Source organism: Lichenostomus cassidix, chromosome 3 (genome assembly GCF_008360975.1).
Source record: "Lichenostomus cassidix isolate B80296 chromosome 3, HeHo_3.0, whole genome shotgun sequence".
NCBI classification, from domain to species: Eukaryota; Metazoa; Chordata; class Aves; order Passeriformes; family Meliphagidae; genus Lichenostomus; species Lichenostomus cassidix.
Genome location: NC_139483.1, coordinates 29,199,826 through 29,212,873, shown reverse-complemented (window position 1 = coordinate 29,212,873; position 13,048 = coordinate 29,199,826). Strand labels below are relative to the sequence as shown.

General features: G+C 40.7%; 2 protein-coding genes and 2 long non-coding RNA genes across 5 annotated transcripts in view; 2 read left to right on the top strand and 2 right to left on the bottom strand.

Moving 5' to 3' along the window:
* The window catches only part of BTBD9 (BTB domain containing 9), a 108,547-nt gene extending 106,357 nt beyond the window's left edge, over positions 1-2,190 (bottom strand). For both annotated transcript variants that reach the window (XM_085055085.1, XM_085055086.1), the window contains exons 1-2: positions 2,035-2,190; positions 70-230 (exon numbers count right to left, since the gene is read on the bottom strand). In XM_085055085.1, the coding sequence (XP_084911211.1) occupies positions 70-151 (82 nt within the window). In that variant the 5' untranslated portion in view covers positions 152-230; positions 2,035-2,190. The remainder of the gene's footprint in view (positions 1-69; positions 231-2,034) is intronic.
* Positions 2,148-3,478, top strand: LOC146439360 (uncharacterized). Its single transcript, XR_014850770.1, has 2 exons — positions 2,148-3,293; positions 3,412-3,478. It is a non-coding gene; the product is annotated as an uncharacterized LOC146439360 (long non-coding RNA).
* Positions 3,479-4,283: 805 nt separating this feature from the next.
* On the bottom strand, positions 4,284-11,670 carry GLO1 (glyoxalase I). Its single transcript, XM_085055087.1, has 6 exons — positions 11,546-11,670; positions 10,459-10,541; positions 9,127-9,267; positions 8,266-8,333; positions 7,272-7,361; positions 4,284-5,417 (listed from the first exon to the last, which is right to left on the bottom strand). The coding sequence occupies exons 1-6, from the start codon at positions 11,624-11,626 to the stop codon at positions 5,329-5,331; spliced, it is 552 nt and encodes a 183-aa protein (XP_084911213.1). The 5' UTR covers positions 11,627-11,670; the 3' UTR covers positions 4,284-5,328.
* LOC146439358 (uncharacterized) lies at positions 11,625-12,284 on the top strand. Its single transcript, XR_014850769.1, has 2 exons — positions 11,625-11,768; positions 11,881-12,284. It is a non-coding gene; the product is annotated as an uncharacterized LOC146439358 (long non-coding RNA).
* The last annotated feature ends 764 nt before the right edge of the window (positions 12,285-13,048 follow it).

Below are 13,048 nucleotides of genomic sequence, written 5' to 3'. Positions count from 1 at the left end.
AATTAACCTGGTTAAAATGGCATACAATAAAACCATTAAAATATCAAGAAAACACATAGGTCCACTCACCACTGAAGCTGTCTGAAGACCTACAGTGAACATAGCCTGTAGGCAGATTCCCAGCTTCCTGGAAATTAGGGTTCTTCGCCATTCTGAACAACAGGCAGATTGAACAGCAAGCTCATAGAAAACAGCAACATCCAGCTGCACGGAAACAACTGTACCATTTCCTGGAACAATGCATGAAATACCATCAGAAACCATGAGCACAAAGCCTTAAGACAAATTGAGAGAGATGTGCATTTCTCAATTCAACTTTTTGTGGAAATAAATTCTTAAAAAAAACCCTTCAATTTTATGGGGAAACTTCTAACAACATTAGAATACAGCAATAGAATTTCCTTTTTGAGCCATCACAGTTTAATTTTGACCATTCATATTTTTAACAATCACAGAAGACCGTAACATATTGCCATTCATTTGTTCATTTCTAAGCCACAACAATTTCTTCCTGACATTCCTGTTACAGTATTAACATCCCTGAAAACGCCATTTTCCCACATGGGTGTCCTAATTAAACCAGTTCTATATAAACTGTATCATACATGTTTATCCCCTATACAGCCAAAATTCTCTACGTGTTCTTGCCTAGCTAAAGGTTTTGGGGGTTCTGTTCGGGTTTTGGTGGTTGCATTTTTTTACAAAACTTAAGGCAGTTGCAGATCTTTCTCTTGTGCAAGTCTTTTTTATAAACAGGAAAACAAAACAAAACTGTAGGATGAGGAAATACAGAGGCTTTACTTGCTTAAATACATAACCAACATAATGAATCTCTCTCACCAAGTATAAATTATTGTTAACCTTCCCATCAAACCTGCCAGGAGGAAAAATAAACTGCAGGTAATTTGCTAACACAGATGATACTTTGATCTATGAATTCTCTCATAAGAGTCACTCTAATCTTCTTTATAGGATATGTTTAAAAGAACAAAGGAGGAGGAGATAGAAACTATATCTTTATGTAGTCTCATGAACTAGAAAGTAACCACAACCTAATCCTGCAAATCAAAACCAGGCATTTGACACTCTCCTGGTTGTTGTGGAACAAAATGTAATATGCAAATATCTTCTCTATAAGTAATGTATGTTATCAAGTTGGCCTGTGTTATAAAAATATATCCAAAAGCCATTTATGAAAATTCTTGGGGCCTTTTTTTTTGTTCAATACAAGAAAACATCCCAACAGAACACTTCAAGCACCAGTTTTACAGATTTGTAACAGAAGACACACCAAATACACCTGCATTGTGAGTAGGCTCAAATTAATTTCTAAAACACATAAAAAATTAAGGGATTCCAGCACGAAGCTTTAAGAAGGTCTGTGTACTGCACTTTAAAAACACGAGCAGAGAGCATTGCTAGTCCAGTGAGATCACCGGCAGATTGCTAACAAGTTAACATCAACTTCTTTGGTTTCTTTAAAGTCTGATAATACGTCTTCCAAGTTAAGAGTAATTTCAATGAATCACAGTAGTGCGCAACTTGCAGAGTGGTTAAACTACTACGACACCAAAGCACCAGGGAAAACGCTGAGTACCGAGAGCACGTCAAAATACTGAACTCACAATTTTTAATAAATAACACTAAACCAGACAGGCACAGCAGGGCCTGGAGCAGCCAGCCGGGGCAGGCGAGGGGCGGCAGGTGAGGCAGGCGCGGCCAGAGCCGGCAGGGCGCCCAAGGTCGCGCCCGGGATAACCTGAGCCACCCCGGCCCAGCTCGGGAGGCGCCGGGCAAAGCGACCGCCGCCGCCCGGCCGCCCCCTCGCTCGCCTCCCCGGCAAGGCGCTTCAGGTGAAATCGTTTCACCGCCAGACGCACCCGGCGCCTACCCCGGACGGCGGCGCTCCCCGGCCCGCCCAGGCTGGCCCTGCCCGCGCCCGGTGGGAGCCGCGGCCGGCAGCAGCTCGGGCCGGGCGGCTCGGGACCCCTGTGGGCCTGGGGCCGCTCCCGCCCGCGTCCCCCCGGGACTCACCGGCCCCGCCGCCGCCGAGGCCTCCTCCCCCCGCCCCGCCGCCGTCACGCGTCACCCGGCGGCGCGCTGACGTGACGGGCAGAGCGGCTGCGTGTGACGTGTGAGCGGCGGCGGCGGGAGCGGGGCCTGCCGGGCCGGGGGAGCGCTGCCGGAGCACTGCCGCCGCCGCTCGGGTCGTGTCCGGCCGGGCAGCGCGGGCTGGGGCACAGCGGCGCTGCCGGGGGCAACAGGGATGTGAGACAGCGACTGGTGTTTCACCTTCCCCGCCGCCCCGGCCGCTGCTCCGTGTCTGCATTCAAGGTCGCTGTTTGCCCGGTACCAGCGCGCGTGCCCCGTGCCCTTGGGTGCGCGTCCTGCTGCCCTCCCTCAGGAGAGCCTCTCCCGGCCCAACGGGAGTGTGCGCTGCCGCTGCGGAACCACGAGATTGACTCCTGCCGCCCTGCATGCAGCTACATTCGAGCCCTCCGAGAGGCAAAGCGCTACACGCTGTTCAATTCCATGCTTTATTTAGCAGGAAAGAAGTCTTCCTTGGAAAAAGTAAAAGTAGTGGTCTGTAATCACTGAGAACATGAAATAATTTCAAAAGTTTTTCTACATCTCAAATATTTTAGTATTGTTGTAGGGTAAAAGATGTATCATTAAGTGTTTTTCTTTAGTAGTTTATTCTTGCATTTGACCCCAAGAATACTGGTTTTAATTCGTTCTCAGTATGACAAGCAGCAATAACTTTTTTTCAAAAAAACCAAACCCATACCTTGCCCAGTTCAAGATCTTGCCGTAACTAGTTTGTAGACGCCAGTGTTTTTTACTAGTTTCCTCTTTATTATCTCATAATCTGTCATGTCTACACTTTGTCAAGCACATTAAAAAACTCCAAGATTAGCAAACATGCTTAGAGAGTAAGTTTTATTTGATTACTAAGCAGAAAAGCTTTAGCATAGCCTGTTCCTACTCATGTAGTTAACCACTGGACTGTATGAAAGATGTGTGGTAATGTGTTTATAAACAATTCCATGGGTGAGGATATGGGTGTTAACATCTTTCAAATGGGGCTTAATGTCTCCACCAACTTCAAGCCGCAGGTTTGTTACAGAACCCAGACAGCCTGACTGCTGAAATAGACATAATATTGGCCTTCTTTGCACTTAATTTCATCAGAGATTTCCATTCAAAAGAATGCCTCGCTGCCTCCACAACTTTCAGATCAGGAACATGCATGGGAATGATCACCTCAGCCCCAGCCCCAAGCTTGTTTAAAGGTTAGTGTGAAAAAAAATTCTGAAATGAAGTTAACTAAATTGAACAGAATGAAGTGCAGTGATATGAACTGAAACGTTATGAAACTAACATAATTCAAATTTTGACATTACATTTCAGGAAATGAAGAATTTTCACAAAAGGAAATGAGAAATCAAGGAATTAAGTGAAAAGACAGGAAAGAAAATATAGTGAAATGAAAAAAAAATCTGAAATGAAGTGAGAACAACTAAATGGAATGGAACTATATAGTGCAGTGACATGAAATGAAAGTTAATGAAACAATAAGTGAAAACTTCAACATTTCATTTTATTTAATGAAATGTTGAGGTTTTCACTATTACCTTTTCATTGTTTCAGTTCATATAACTGCACTTAATTTCATTCCATTTTACCTAATTTCAGAATTTTTTTTTTTTTTCCAATTTCATTATATTTCCTTTCTTTTAATTTTACTTCATTCCTTGATTTTTCCTTTGCTCCTGCCTTTTCTATTCTCCTCTGGTGGGGACATGCAGTTTCTCTCATTAATAAACTGTTCTCAGATAAAATATTGACCTCATTTGCCAATTAATTTCATCTGAGATATTCATTCAAAAGAGTCCCTTGCAGTTTCCCATAGTGGAATGTGACAACACCCTTTGACTTACTCATCTGATTCATGAACTATCTTGGTTTTAATTACTGGATTCCATACAATTGGGTCAATAGCTTTTCTAGTCACACCTATATTTTGAAGTGTAGTGAAAAAAGATCAACTGTGTGTTGATAAAATATGAACCACCAAGGTGACACGCTTGTAAAACTTTTGAGAGTTCCTTTACTAAAATATCTAATTAAGTCCCATAGTTATCTTCTTCACTATGTTACTCCCAATTAATGTTCTTTTAGCACCAGATTTCTCAAAAAGGAATCCTCAAAGCAAAACAAAGGGCCTTTCAGTCATCTAGAATTCAACAATGAGCAAAGCAGCAGGTCGAAGTGCTTTGAAATTTTTTGTCATTTTCAGCAATGCTTTATTGGGAAGTGAACTGCAATGCCATTACACTATTCGTTAGCCTTTTGTTACACTATACATTATTTGATAGTCACATAACTGAAGAAGTAGAAGTTAAGTGCTACTTACACCAGAGCCAGACAAGGAAGAGGGTTTTTCTTTCCTTGTTGGAAGAAAAACAGGATTTCAAAACTTCTCATCATTTACACTGTTGATAACATGAAAAATTGTGTAAAATCAAAAAATTCCTAAGGCAGAATATACAGAGCATTTAAGTGAAATATAGCCCCAAGCGTCTATTGAAACAAAAATGATAAACAAGTTCTTCCTAGTGTTGAAAGAGACCAGGGTCACTGTGAGTTAACAACTATGAGACCTGTTCTCTTGGGTGTCAATGAGCAGTCAGGGGCTGAGCTGAAAGACTGAACTCTTTCTGCTGTACAGATTTATTGCCTCTGCAAAATTTCTTGTTGCAAGACTGATTAAGGCTGCTCCTTAAAAGAGTTTTGCCTGGAATAATGTAGGTAAGATTATGACTTTCATAAGCATGCTACTACTCCAGGTAAAGTTAGTCTGACGTTTTATTTTCTAGTATACAAGATAAGGACATGAAGTCTTCAGGATTTTTTGACTTCATAAAAAATATTCTGAAGTTTCTTTTTTCCTCGTCGTTGAAGCTCATCGGTAGTAACATGTTGTTGTTGTTAGTTTCAATCTAATCAGTGTGAGATGCAGTGAGTTTCTGATCACATATCTTCTGACAGTGTTTACTGAAATATTAACAGAATGAATGTTCAAGAGGAGAATCTGTTTAAGCGCTCTTCCTGAAAATGATTGAGTATTCCTAACAGGAAACAAACTGCAGTGGCATCACAGGACAAGAAAAAAGGAATCCAAGTGAGGTCCCAGGGGATAGTTTTGAAGGAGACTTTGAACATTACTGATTCCTCTCTATCAAGCGAGAATTTCACAAACGCTGTTATAGATTTTCTCCAGGAGACTGACAGTGGGCATCTCTTACACAATATACTTCACTAGAACTAAGTGAGTGTCACCATGTGGTTAGGATTCAAAATTTCAATCCAGTAGCCATCAGGATCCTGAACAAACGCAAGTCCTTTCATTTTACCTATTATGAAAAAAAAGGATAAAGTTAAGACTACATGACTGGTTCTTAATGTCAACCATGACTACTTTGAAAAATATTTTTCCTTTTTCCTTTTGCATGAGAGTTAGTTCAAATTTAGACAGATAATTCTAAAAACATCCAGATTAGTTTATAATCAGCATTAGATCTTTGAGTGCAAAACTGTATCATACTCTCAACAACGCTGTACTTAAAAGTCACTTTGGAATTCCATCTTTTGTTGACTGAAGTTTTTTGCATATGCCCCTGTAAGTGTTCATCCCCAAAATTCAGAAAAATATTTCTGTGTTCTGGGGATGTTTTGACATATTTTCTTGGACTGGCTTTGTGGCTATAAAATCCTGTGCTCCTCTGCTCTGCTCATCTCCCATCATTCCTAACTCCACACTGAAATTCTACCATAACATTTTTAACCCCCTGATGTGGTTTACAGTACACTTTCGCATCTTCATAAAGCAGAGAAATGCAGGACAGGACTGTTTTAAATTTTACTGTTGAAAAAAGTATTTTTCATTAAAGCAGGGTCCACAGAAGTTGTTTTCAACAGTAGATCAGGATAGTACAACTTAAAATGTTATCTTGAAAGTGTTAACCACACACTTGTAGTTATACTTGCTCTATTAAGCTATTTACTGTAACAGAACCAGCCTAGCTCTTAATATATTCTAGTAACAAAAAGAACTGAGAGAATAGATGTTTGATCAGTAAGGTAGGAAAACAAACCCCATGCTGGATCTCCCAGCCTGCTCTGCAAACAATATGAAGTCCAAAACTTCTTCCTCCTGTTTGGCATTTGCTGCATGAATTTTGTTTCTGAATTTTAATGAAGAGCTTTTGCTCTAACCCCACCCCTGGTCTGCTTCAGGAGTTCTTTCCTGTGATTTCCTCCATTTATAGTCTAAGCTTGATCTTCTATGTACTTTCATTCCTATTACTGCATAGCTCTAAGTCAGCAGCTCTCAAGTCTCTCAGGGTTTAACAAATGGACAAATTAAAAAAGGCTCAGAAACTCTACAATGCTAGAAATACCACGACCTATTCTGAAATGTGTTCAAGTTAAGCTTTCAGCTATATTTATTTTGCTTCAACTGCGAACACAGTGAGTAGGATGAAAATCACTTAAATCTCTTTTCAATTACTAGTATTACGTATCTGTTTTCAAATGCATCAGTCCTAAAAATCTCATGAGGTCTTATAATGAAAGAATCCAGTTGAAAAATGCAAGACTTCTCACTACTCCTGCACTTTTGGGATATTTTGACATAGACATCCTTTGTTTAGGTACTCTCTATACATTAGGCATTTTTTGGTAAAAGTTATGCAAGTCAATTATGATACAGACTAATGAGGCTATTCCTACCAAAGCTGACAGAACAGTTAAAAATATAATAACTAGTAGGTTGTATAGTAGGTGTTAGGTGGATTTACATAAAAATAGCTAGAAAAGTAAAGAATTACTCAGTTTTAATATGTTCTGACTCATTTTCACATGACAAGAATCAAGCAGATGTGCCATGTGAATCTGATCCATATTACAGTAAATTCTGTAATAATTCCAGGCAGCAGTATACATGACATGTAAACTATGACATCAACAGAGCATGTGAATTTTACTGAAGGTCAGGCTGCATACAGAAGGCACACAGCAGGCTGATGTATTACTGTTACTGGGATGGATCTATTGCCAGTTTTGCCCACTGTGTAAGGGGGTGCAGAGGTAACTGGTTCCAGAAACCTCTAAGCAGTAGCAACTACTAGAAACACACCACTCAGCTTTCCAGGAAGATCTACTAGATAGAATATATTAAATTACTGGCATTTCTGATCAAGACTTACCATCATCTGGTTTCTTCACAAATTTCACTCCTAGTTCTTCAAACCTTTTACAAGCTTTATAGACATCAGGAACAGCAATTCCAATGTGTCCTGTTCAAGAAGTTAAAAAGAGTGAAGTACATTTCAAGTATTGCTGGGTGTTCTGAGAAAAAAATTTGCTTAGTATTTCATGCTGTAGTTCACAAAAGATATGATTATATTTAAGAAAAACTTCCATAAAGAAGAACATTTTTCGTGCTAACATTGTTCTCCTTTTAAGAGTTGTCTTTTTATAGTGGCTTTTCAGTAAGAATGTTAAAGTTGAAGTATCTTAGGTTGTTTAGAAAAGAACTTTATTTAGAGTAGGAAAAAGTAAAATTTTCAATGTGTTTTATCTGTATTTTCTTCCTTGAAGCACAGCTCCATAACAGAATTTTGTTGTATTTGCTCAGTTTAACAGCACATGGAGTTTATCATTAATGTTGTATTTGCAGAGATTGACACCAGTGCTATGCAAGGCCTGAGTTTACAAATCAATTCAGGAGCTTTAAATGTCAAGCAGCTGGACTGAGTGTGAAACTTATTTCACAAGCAGTGACCTTTCAAGCACTCAAAAGTATCAGATCAAGCCACTCAAATATTATCCTCAGTGCTACAGACAAATGGAATTGTACTTCTACCTTAAAATGGGTAACTAGTAGATTATACATTGGAAATCCAAGTGTTAATCAGTTTAAACACCATGATAATCTAATACACAAGCACAACTGGTGTTCTTCATTCAGCAGTTACAATTAGAATGTGTTTGCTTGCCAAAGGATTAGACTCTTTTATAAGGAAATTAAGTATGGTTCATTACTCTGAAACTCATTGGTTCATTTATTTTCATCATCTTTCACAGTATACGTGTCGAAAGAAGAGATATAAAGGATGAGAGGCAAATTCCCTTCTTTTCAAGAGCTAGTACATTTTATTTCAGAACTTGAAAACTATAAATACTAGACTAAAGACCTACCAAATCCTCGGGGATCTGAATTGCCATTGTGATAAGACTGACTGTCATCATTTTCAGTGCCCCAGTTGCTGTAAGAAGTAATTATTACATATTAAAGAAAAGCATTAAAATAAACAAATCCTAAATGTTCAGTTTCCTTGGGAGAAGAAGTTGTTTCTCCAAAGAAACCAGAGAATTTCAGCTGTTAGCTGCAATTAATAACCTACAGAGGTTTTCGCAAGTCACAGGTTCTAGAGATAGAATGTGAACATGACTGGATTAGCCCAAGACTTTCACCAGTATTTAGGGTCTACATTTGAATAAGACAAGTGCTCCTGTCTCCTCGAGATTAGGGAGAAGGTTTTACCGCACAAGTCAGTTTGTCTACCCATCACTGGGGAACAAAAGGTGAGGGTAGCAGGTCCTGGAGTTAAGTAAGACAGCATTTGATAGATTTTTTCTGCGCAAGTAAAATTATTAGTAACATTAACTAAATAGAAGCATATGTTTTGACTTAATACACCTTTAGATTAGATTGCAAAAGCAATAGTTACCTATTATTAGGATGCTTTGGGGATCCAAAGAAAGGTCTAATTGGGTCACATTGGGTTTCCCTAGATTACTTACCTGGATAGCACATATACAAAACATAACAAGTATTATTTCATATTTATGTTCACCTAGCAGTTCAAAAGAGCGCTGAAAGGAGGAGGATTAAGCTTTCCAAGTATCCAATTTCAGACATATTGTAAGGCTATATGACAGTGAAGATGTATCCACAGTAATGATTAAATTTTTTATTCAATCTAGTGGGATTTACACTTATCCAATACTGTTCAATCATTTTAGCTAAATATCATCTCTCATTATACAAATACTTACTGTGTCAGTTCAAGTGTAGCTTTTCTAGAGAAGGTCCAAGGTGTTCTCTCAGCTTTATCTTTCGGGATATCGTTTTTATTTTCATACCCCAGGAAATAGAGTGAGAACTTCATAGTAGGAAAGTCAAATTTTTGAAGCAGTCTAAATGGCAAAAATTATTTTGAAATAGTAACTTAAAAGGGTAGTCAGGTAGCTTGCAAATAAACCAAGATGCTTCCCCTACGGAAGAATTATTTCTATGAATTTTTGCTTTTCTGTAATCCACACTTTAAAATAGCTACATTTTAAACTATCAAATAAAAACACTCCAGAACACATTACAAACCTACAAAATCTGAAAGAATCAGATGTTTAAAAAAACGTAACTACCAGCAACTGAAAAGTCAGTACAAATGGTTGCATCCTGAGGTTGTTGTCACTCTTACTTGATTGTATTTTCACAGCAAAATCTTTAAACACTTTTAAAATTTCACCAGGGAATAAAAAAGATCTACTTTGAATCTTACTCATTCTGGAGAGCTCACTGACACCAGACAAAGTTTAAGAACATAGCAAACATACCTTTATATAAAATACATTTACAGTTTCAATAGCTATCTATAATGATAGCTTTCAGACGTGACAATTTAATCAATTAAAAATATATGAGGCCTATGTTTTTATGCAGGAACTGGAACAAGTAGGCATGGAAAATTAATTTCTTTTTTGCTAGGTATTTAATTTTTATTTTTACACATTATCACTGCAGTGGAAGGAATTTATTTTACTTTAGTCTGGACTCATTTCAAGATGCTTAAAAATATAGGATTTTGTTTTGAAATAACTCAAATGTGAAGAATACACAAAAAGCCTCAGCATAAATGTATCAGGCTACTGCAGGGCATCTGCCTCCCAAAAGCCTTCTCCAAAAGACTGAGTTTGGACCTTGTCTTCACCCTTTATTGCCTTGTTCTCATATGAGTGGAGGTAGTGATAAGCCACCTCTGAGAATTAGTAGAAAACTTAATTTCAAGGTTTTTAACAATGACTCCTCATTATAAGCACAGTCATTAAAGTTACCAGTTAGCTGCAGGTTCAGTGAGGAGGAAGTAAGCAAATTGAACACTGATAATTAATGACCTATTTAAGAAAAAAAAAGAAATTTCTAGTCAAGGCCAACATTAGTTCATTTGCAAGTGAGGCATTACTGCCAGACCATCCAACTAAGCATCAGCTGATGGGCCAGCATTGTTTATCTAGTTAGACCAATTAGTAGAATTACATTTTAAAAAAATATTTTCAGAAGAACAGTAGAAAAACCAAAACTGATTGTGGGATACAAATTCTACTCACGTCATTCCAAGTACCCTTGTATAAAAATCCAATGACTTCTTAGGATCCTTTACTCTTAACATTGTCTGCTGAAATATGAAATCCTGTGGAGGAAAAAAAGTTTATTCTTTATACATCAACCAGAACTGAATTATGGGTATTAATAAAGATGCCACGTAGTAATCCATCTAAAACCAGCAGGTTCAGAAGTAACAAGGAGAACTAAATTAAGTGTAAATAAAACCTTTTGTCCTGATTCTACACATACAGATTTGTGTTAAATAAATAATTAACTAACTAACTTTGTAACATGTTTAAAACAACACCATTAGTAGTATCAATCAATATGTATTATTAGAGGCATTAAAAAAGAGGCACCCTTATAGCTGTTATTCTTTTACGGGGCTGTAGCATACATGAACCTCACACACAAGCACAACACACACGTGAATATTCAACATTGAGCCTCCTAGGCTCCTGAACTCATTACTTTTATTATTTCATGGCACGGGTACTGAACTTCGGTCCAGCTTGATTATATCTTGGCAGCAAAACCTGCCTGCAACTCTGTAAGAATATTCTCTTGAAGCCACACGGTAACTACATACCAGAGGCTTGGGAACGACTAAGTGGATAAAAAGTGAGTGGTAGGATAGAAGTAACGGGAAAAAAAAACCCCAAAAAATGTAATTACAAGGTTCTCCTATTAAAAAGTAAAAACGTTTGGGGTGTTTTGGTGCACATTTTGGGCTCCCCTGGCAGGGAGCGGCCGAAGCGCCCGCAGCGCTCGCCCAGCGGCAGGAGAGGCGCGGGCCCGGCCGAGTGCGCCTCTGGGGGCTCAGGGGCTCACCGGGACCGGCCCGGCTCGCCCGCCCCTCGCCACCACCCGAAACCCGCCAGGCTACCCGACGGACAGGCCGTCAGGGCAGCTCCGTGCCCGGCCACCCTTCGCTGCCCCGCTGGGACCCGGCCCGGCCCCATGCCGGCGCCCCTGCACCGCACGTCCGCCCGCAGAGAAGCGCTGAGGGCACCGGGAGGGCGGGCACCGGCGCTGCCGCCGAGCAGGAGCCACGGCCCGGGGCGCTCCCGTCACTCCCACCCAGCGAACCTTCGTGCTGGCATCCGGCTCCGAGCAGGCGCCGTAGGCTGCCTCATCCGTGAGCCCGCTGAGCTCCGCGGGGGCCGCCATGTCGGGAGAGGAGTGCGGAGAGGAGGAGGAAGGGGAGGAGGAGGAGGCGGGAAGGCGGTGCTGCGCTCTGCTCCGCCCCAGCCGGGTGGCCGCGGAGCGCTGTCGCGGTGTCGGGTCAGATCGGGTTGTGCCAGTTCGTAGCGTAAGTTGTAGGGAGCCCCTCAAGATCTGAATCAAACTTTTCAGTTTTGGATAGCTGTGACTAAGCAACTGCATTGCGAACGTCGTATGGTTGGCTAATCTTCTGTTTTAAGGAAAAGAGAAGGCAAGCCCAAGACGAATGGGCTATCCGGACGAGAGCCACCAGGAGTGAAGTCAGACAAACTGAGCAGTAACTGGGAAAGAGGTAATTCCGGCAATGGGCAATCACGAGCACTGACTCAATGCCCACGTACTCCAAACGGATCCCAGACTCAACTGCATGGAAGAACTAAGCCTGTGGACTAGTTAGCATAAGAAGCGAGAGCTATAACTAGCAAATACGGCCTTAAATACTAATTAATAGCAAACTTATGTAATTTGTAACCAATGAATGCTGATGCCTCTGTTGAAATGTATAAATAGTGTAAAGTTTTGATGATCGGGAGCCAGCATTTTGTGGGTTACCACCCAGCTTCCTACTTTGAGCAAACTAGAATAAAAAATAGAAATACCTTGACTCAGTGTGTGAATTGATACTGCACAGGTAACAAGCCCGCGTTCAGGACAGCATAAGGACCAAAGGGAAGGAGCCTCCCTGACTGTGGCAATACGAAGCTGAAGCATGGCTTGAGAGTGAGGATCCCCTGCACTGACATGACAATGTGTCCCTCCAGTTGCCACTGGCAGGCCAAGGGTACCATGCCAGTGCCAGAGCAGATATAGCTGATAACCCAGCTCCACTGGAATGGTGCTGCTTTGGTAAGTCCTGGCAGTATCAGGCTGTTTGGAGATCCTAGCCTTGCCTGTTATCATACCCATAGCAGCCTCGGTTTAGTGTTGACAGAGGCTGATTTCTGCTTTTGCCTCCAGGCACTGGGAAAAGATTTCAAGCAGCATTTGTCACAGAATCAAAGAACTGGGCAGATTTGAAGAGACCACAGTGGATCTGTTCCATCCTCCCTGTTATCCCAGAGCACATGGATTATGTCCAGGTAGTTCTTGAATATCTCCAGTGAGGGACACTCCACAACCTCTCTGGGCAAGGTGTTCCAGGGCTCGGTCACCCTCGCACTAGGAACCTCCTCATATTCAGGTGGAACTTCCTGTGCATCAGTTTCTGCCTTTTATCCCTTGTCCTATTCCTCAGCACTACAGAGAAGAGCCTGGCTCCATCCTCTGGGAACCCTTTAGATTTATACACATTGATGAGACTCCCCTCTGAGTCATCTCTTCACCCTTCAGAGTTATGCACTGTACTTTAGTATAAAAAAATATCATTTC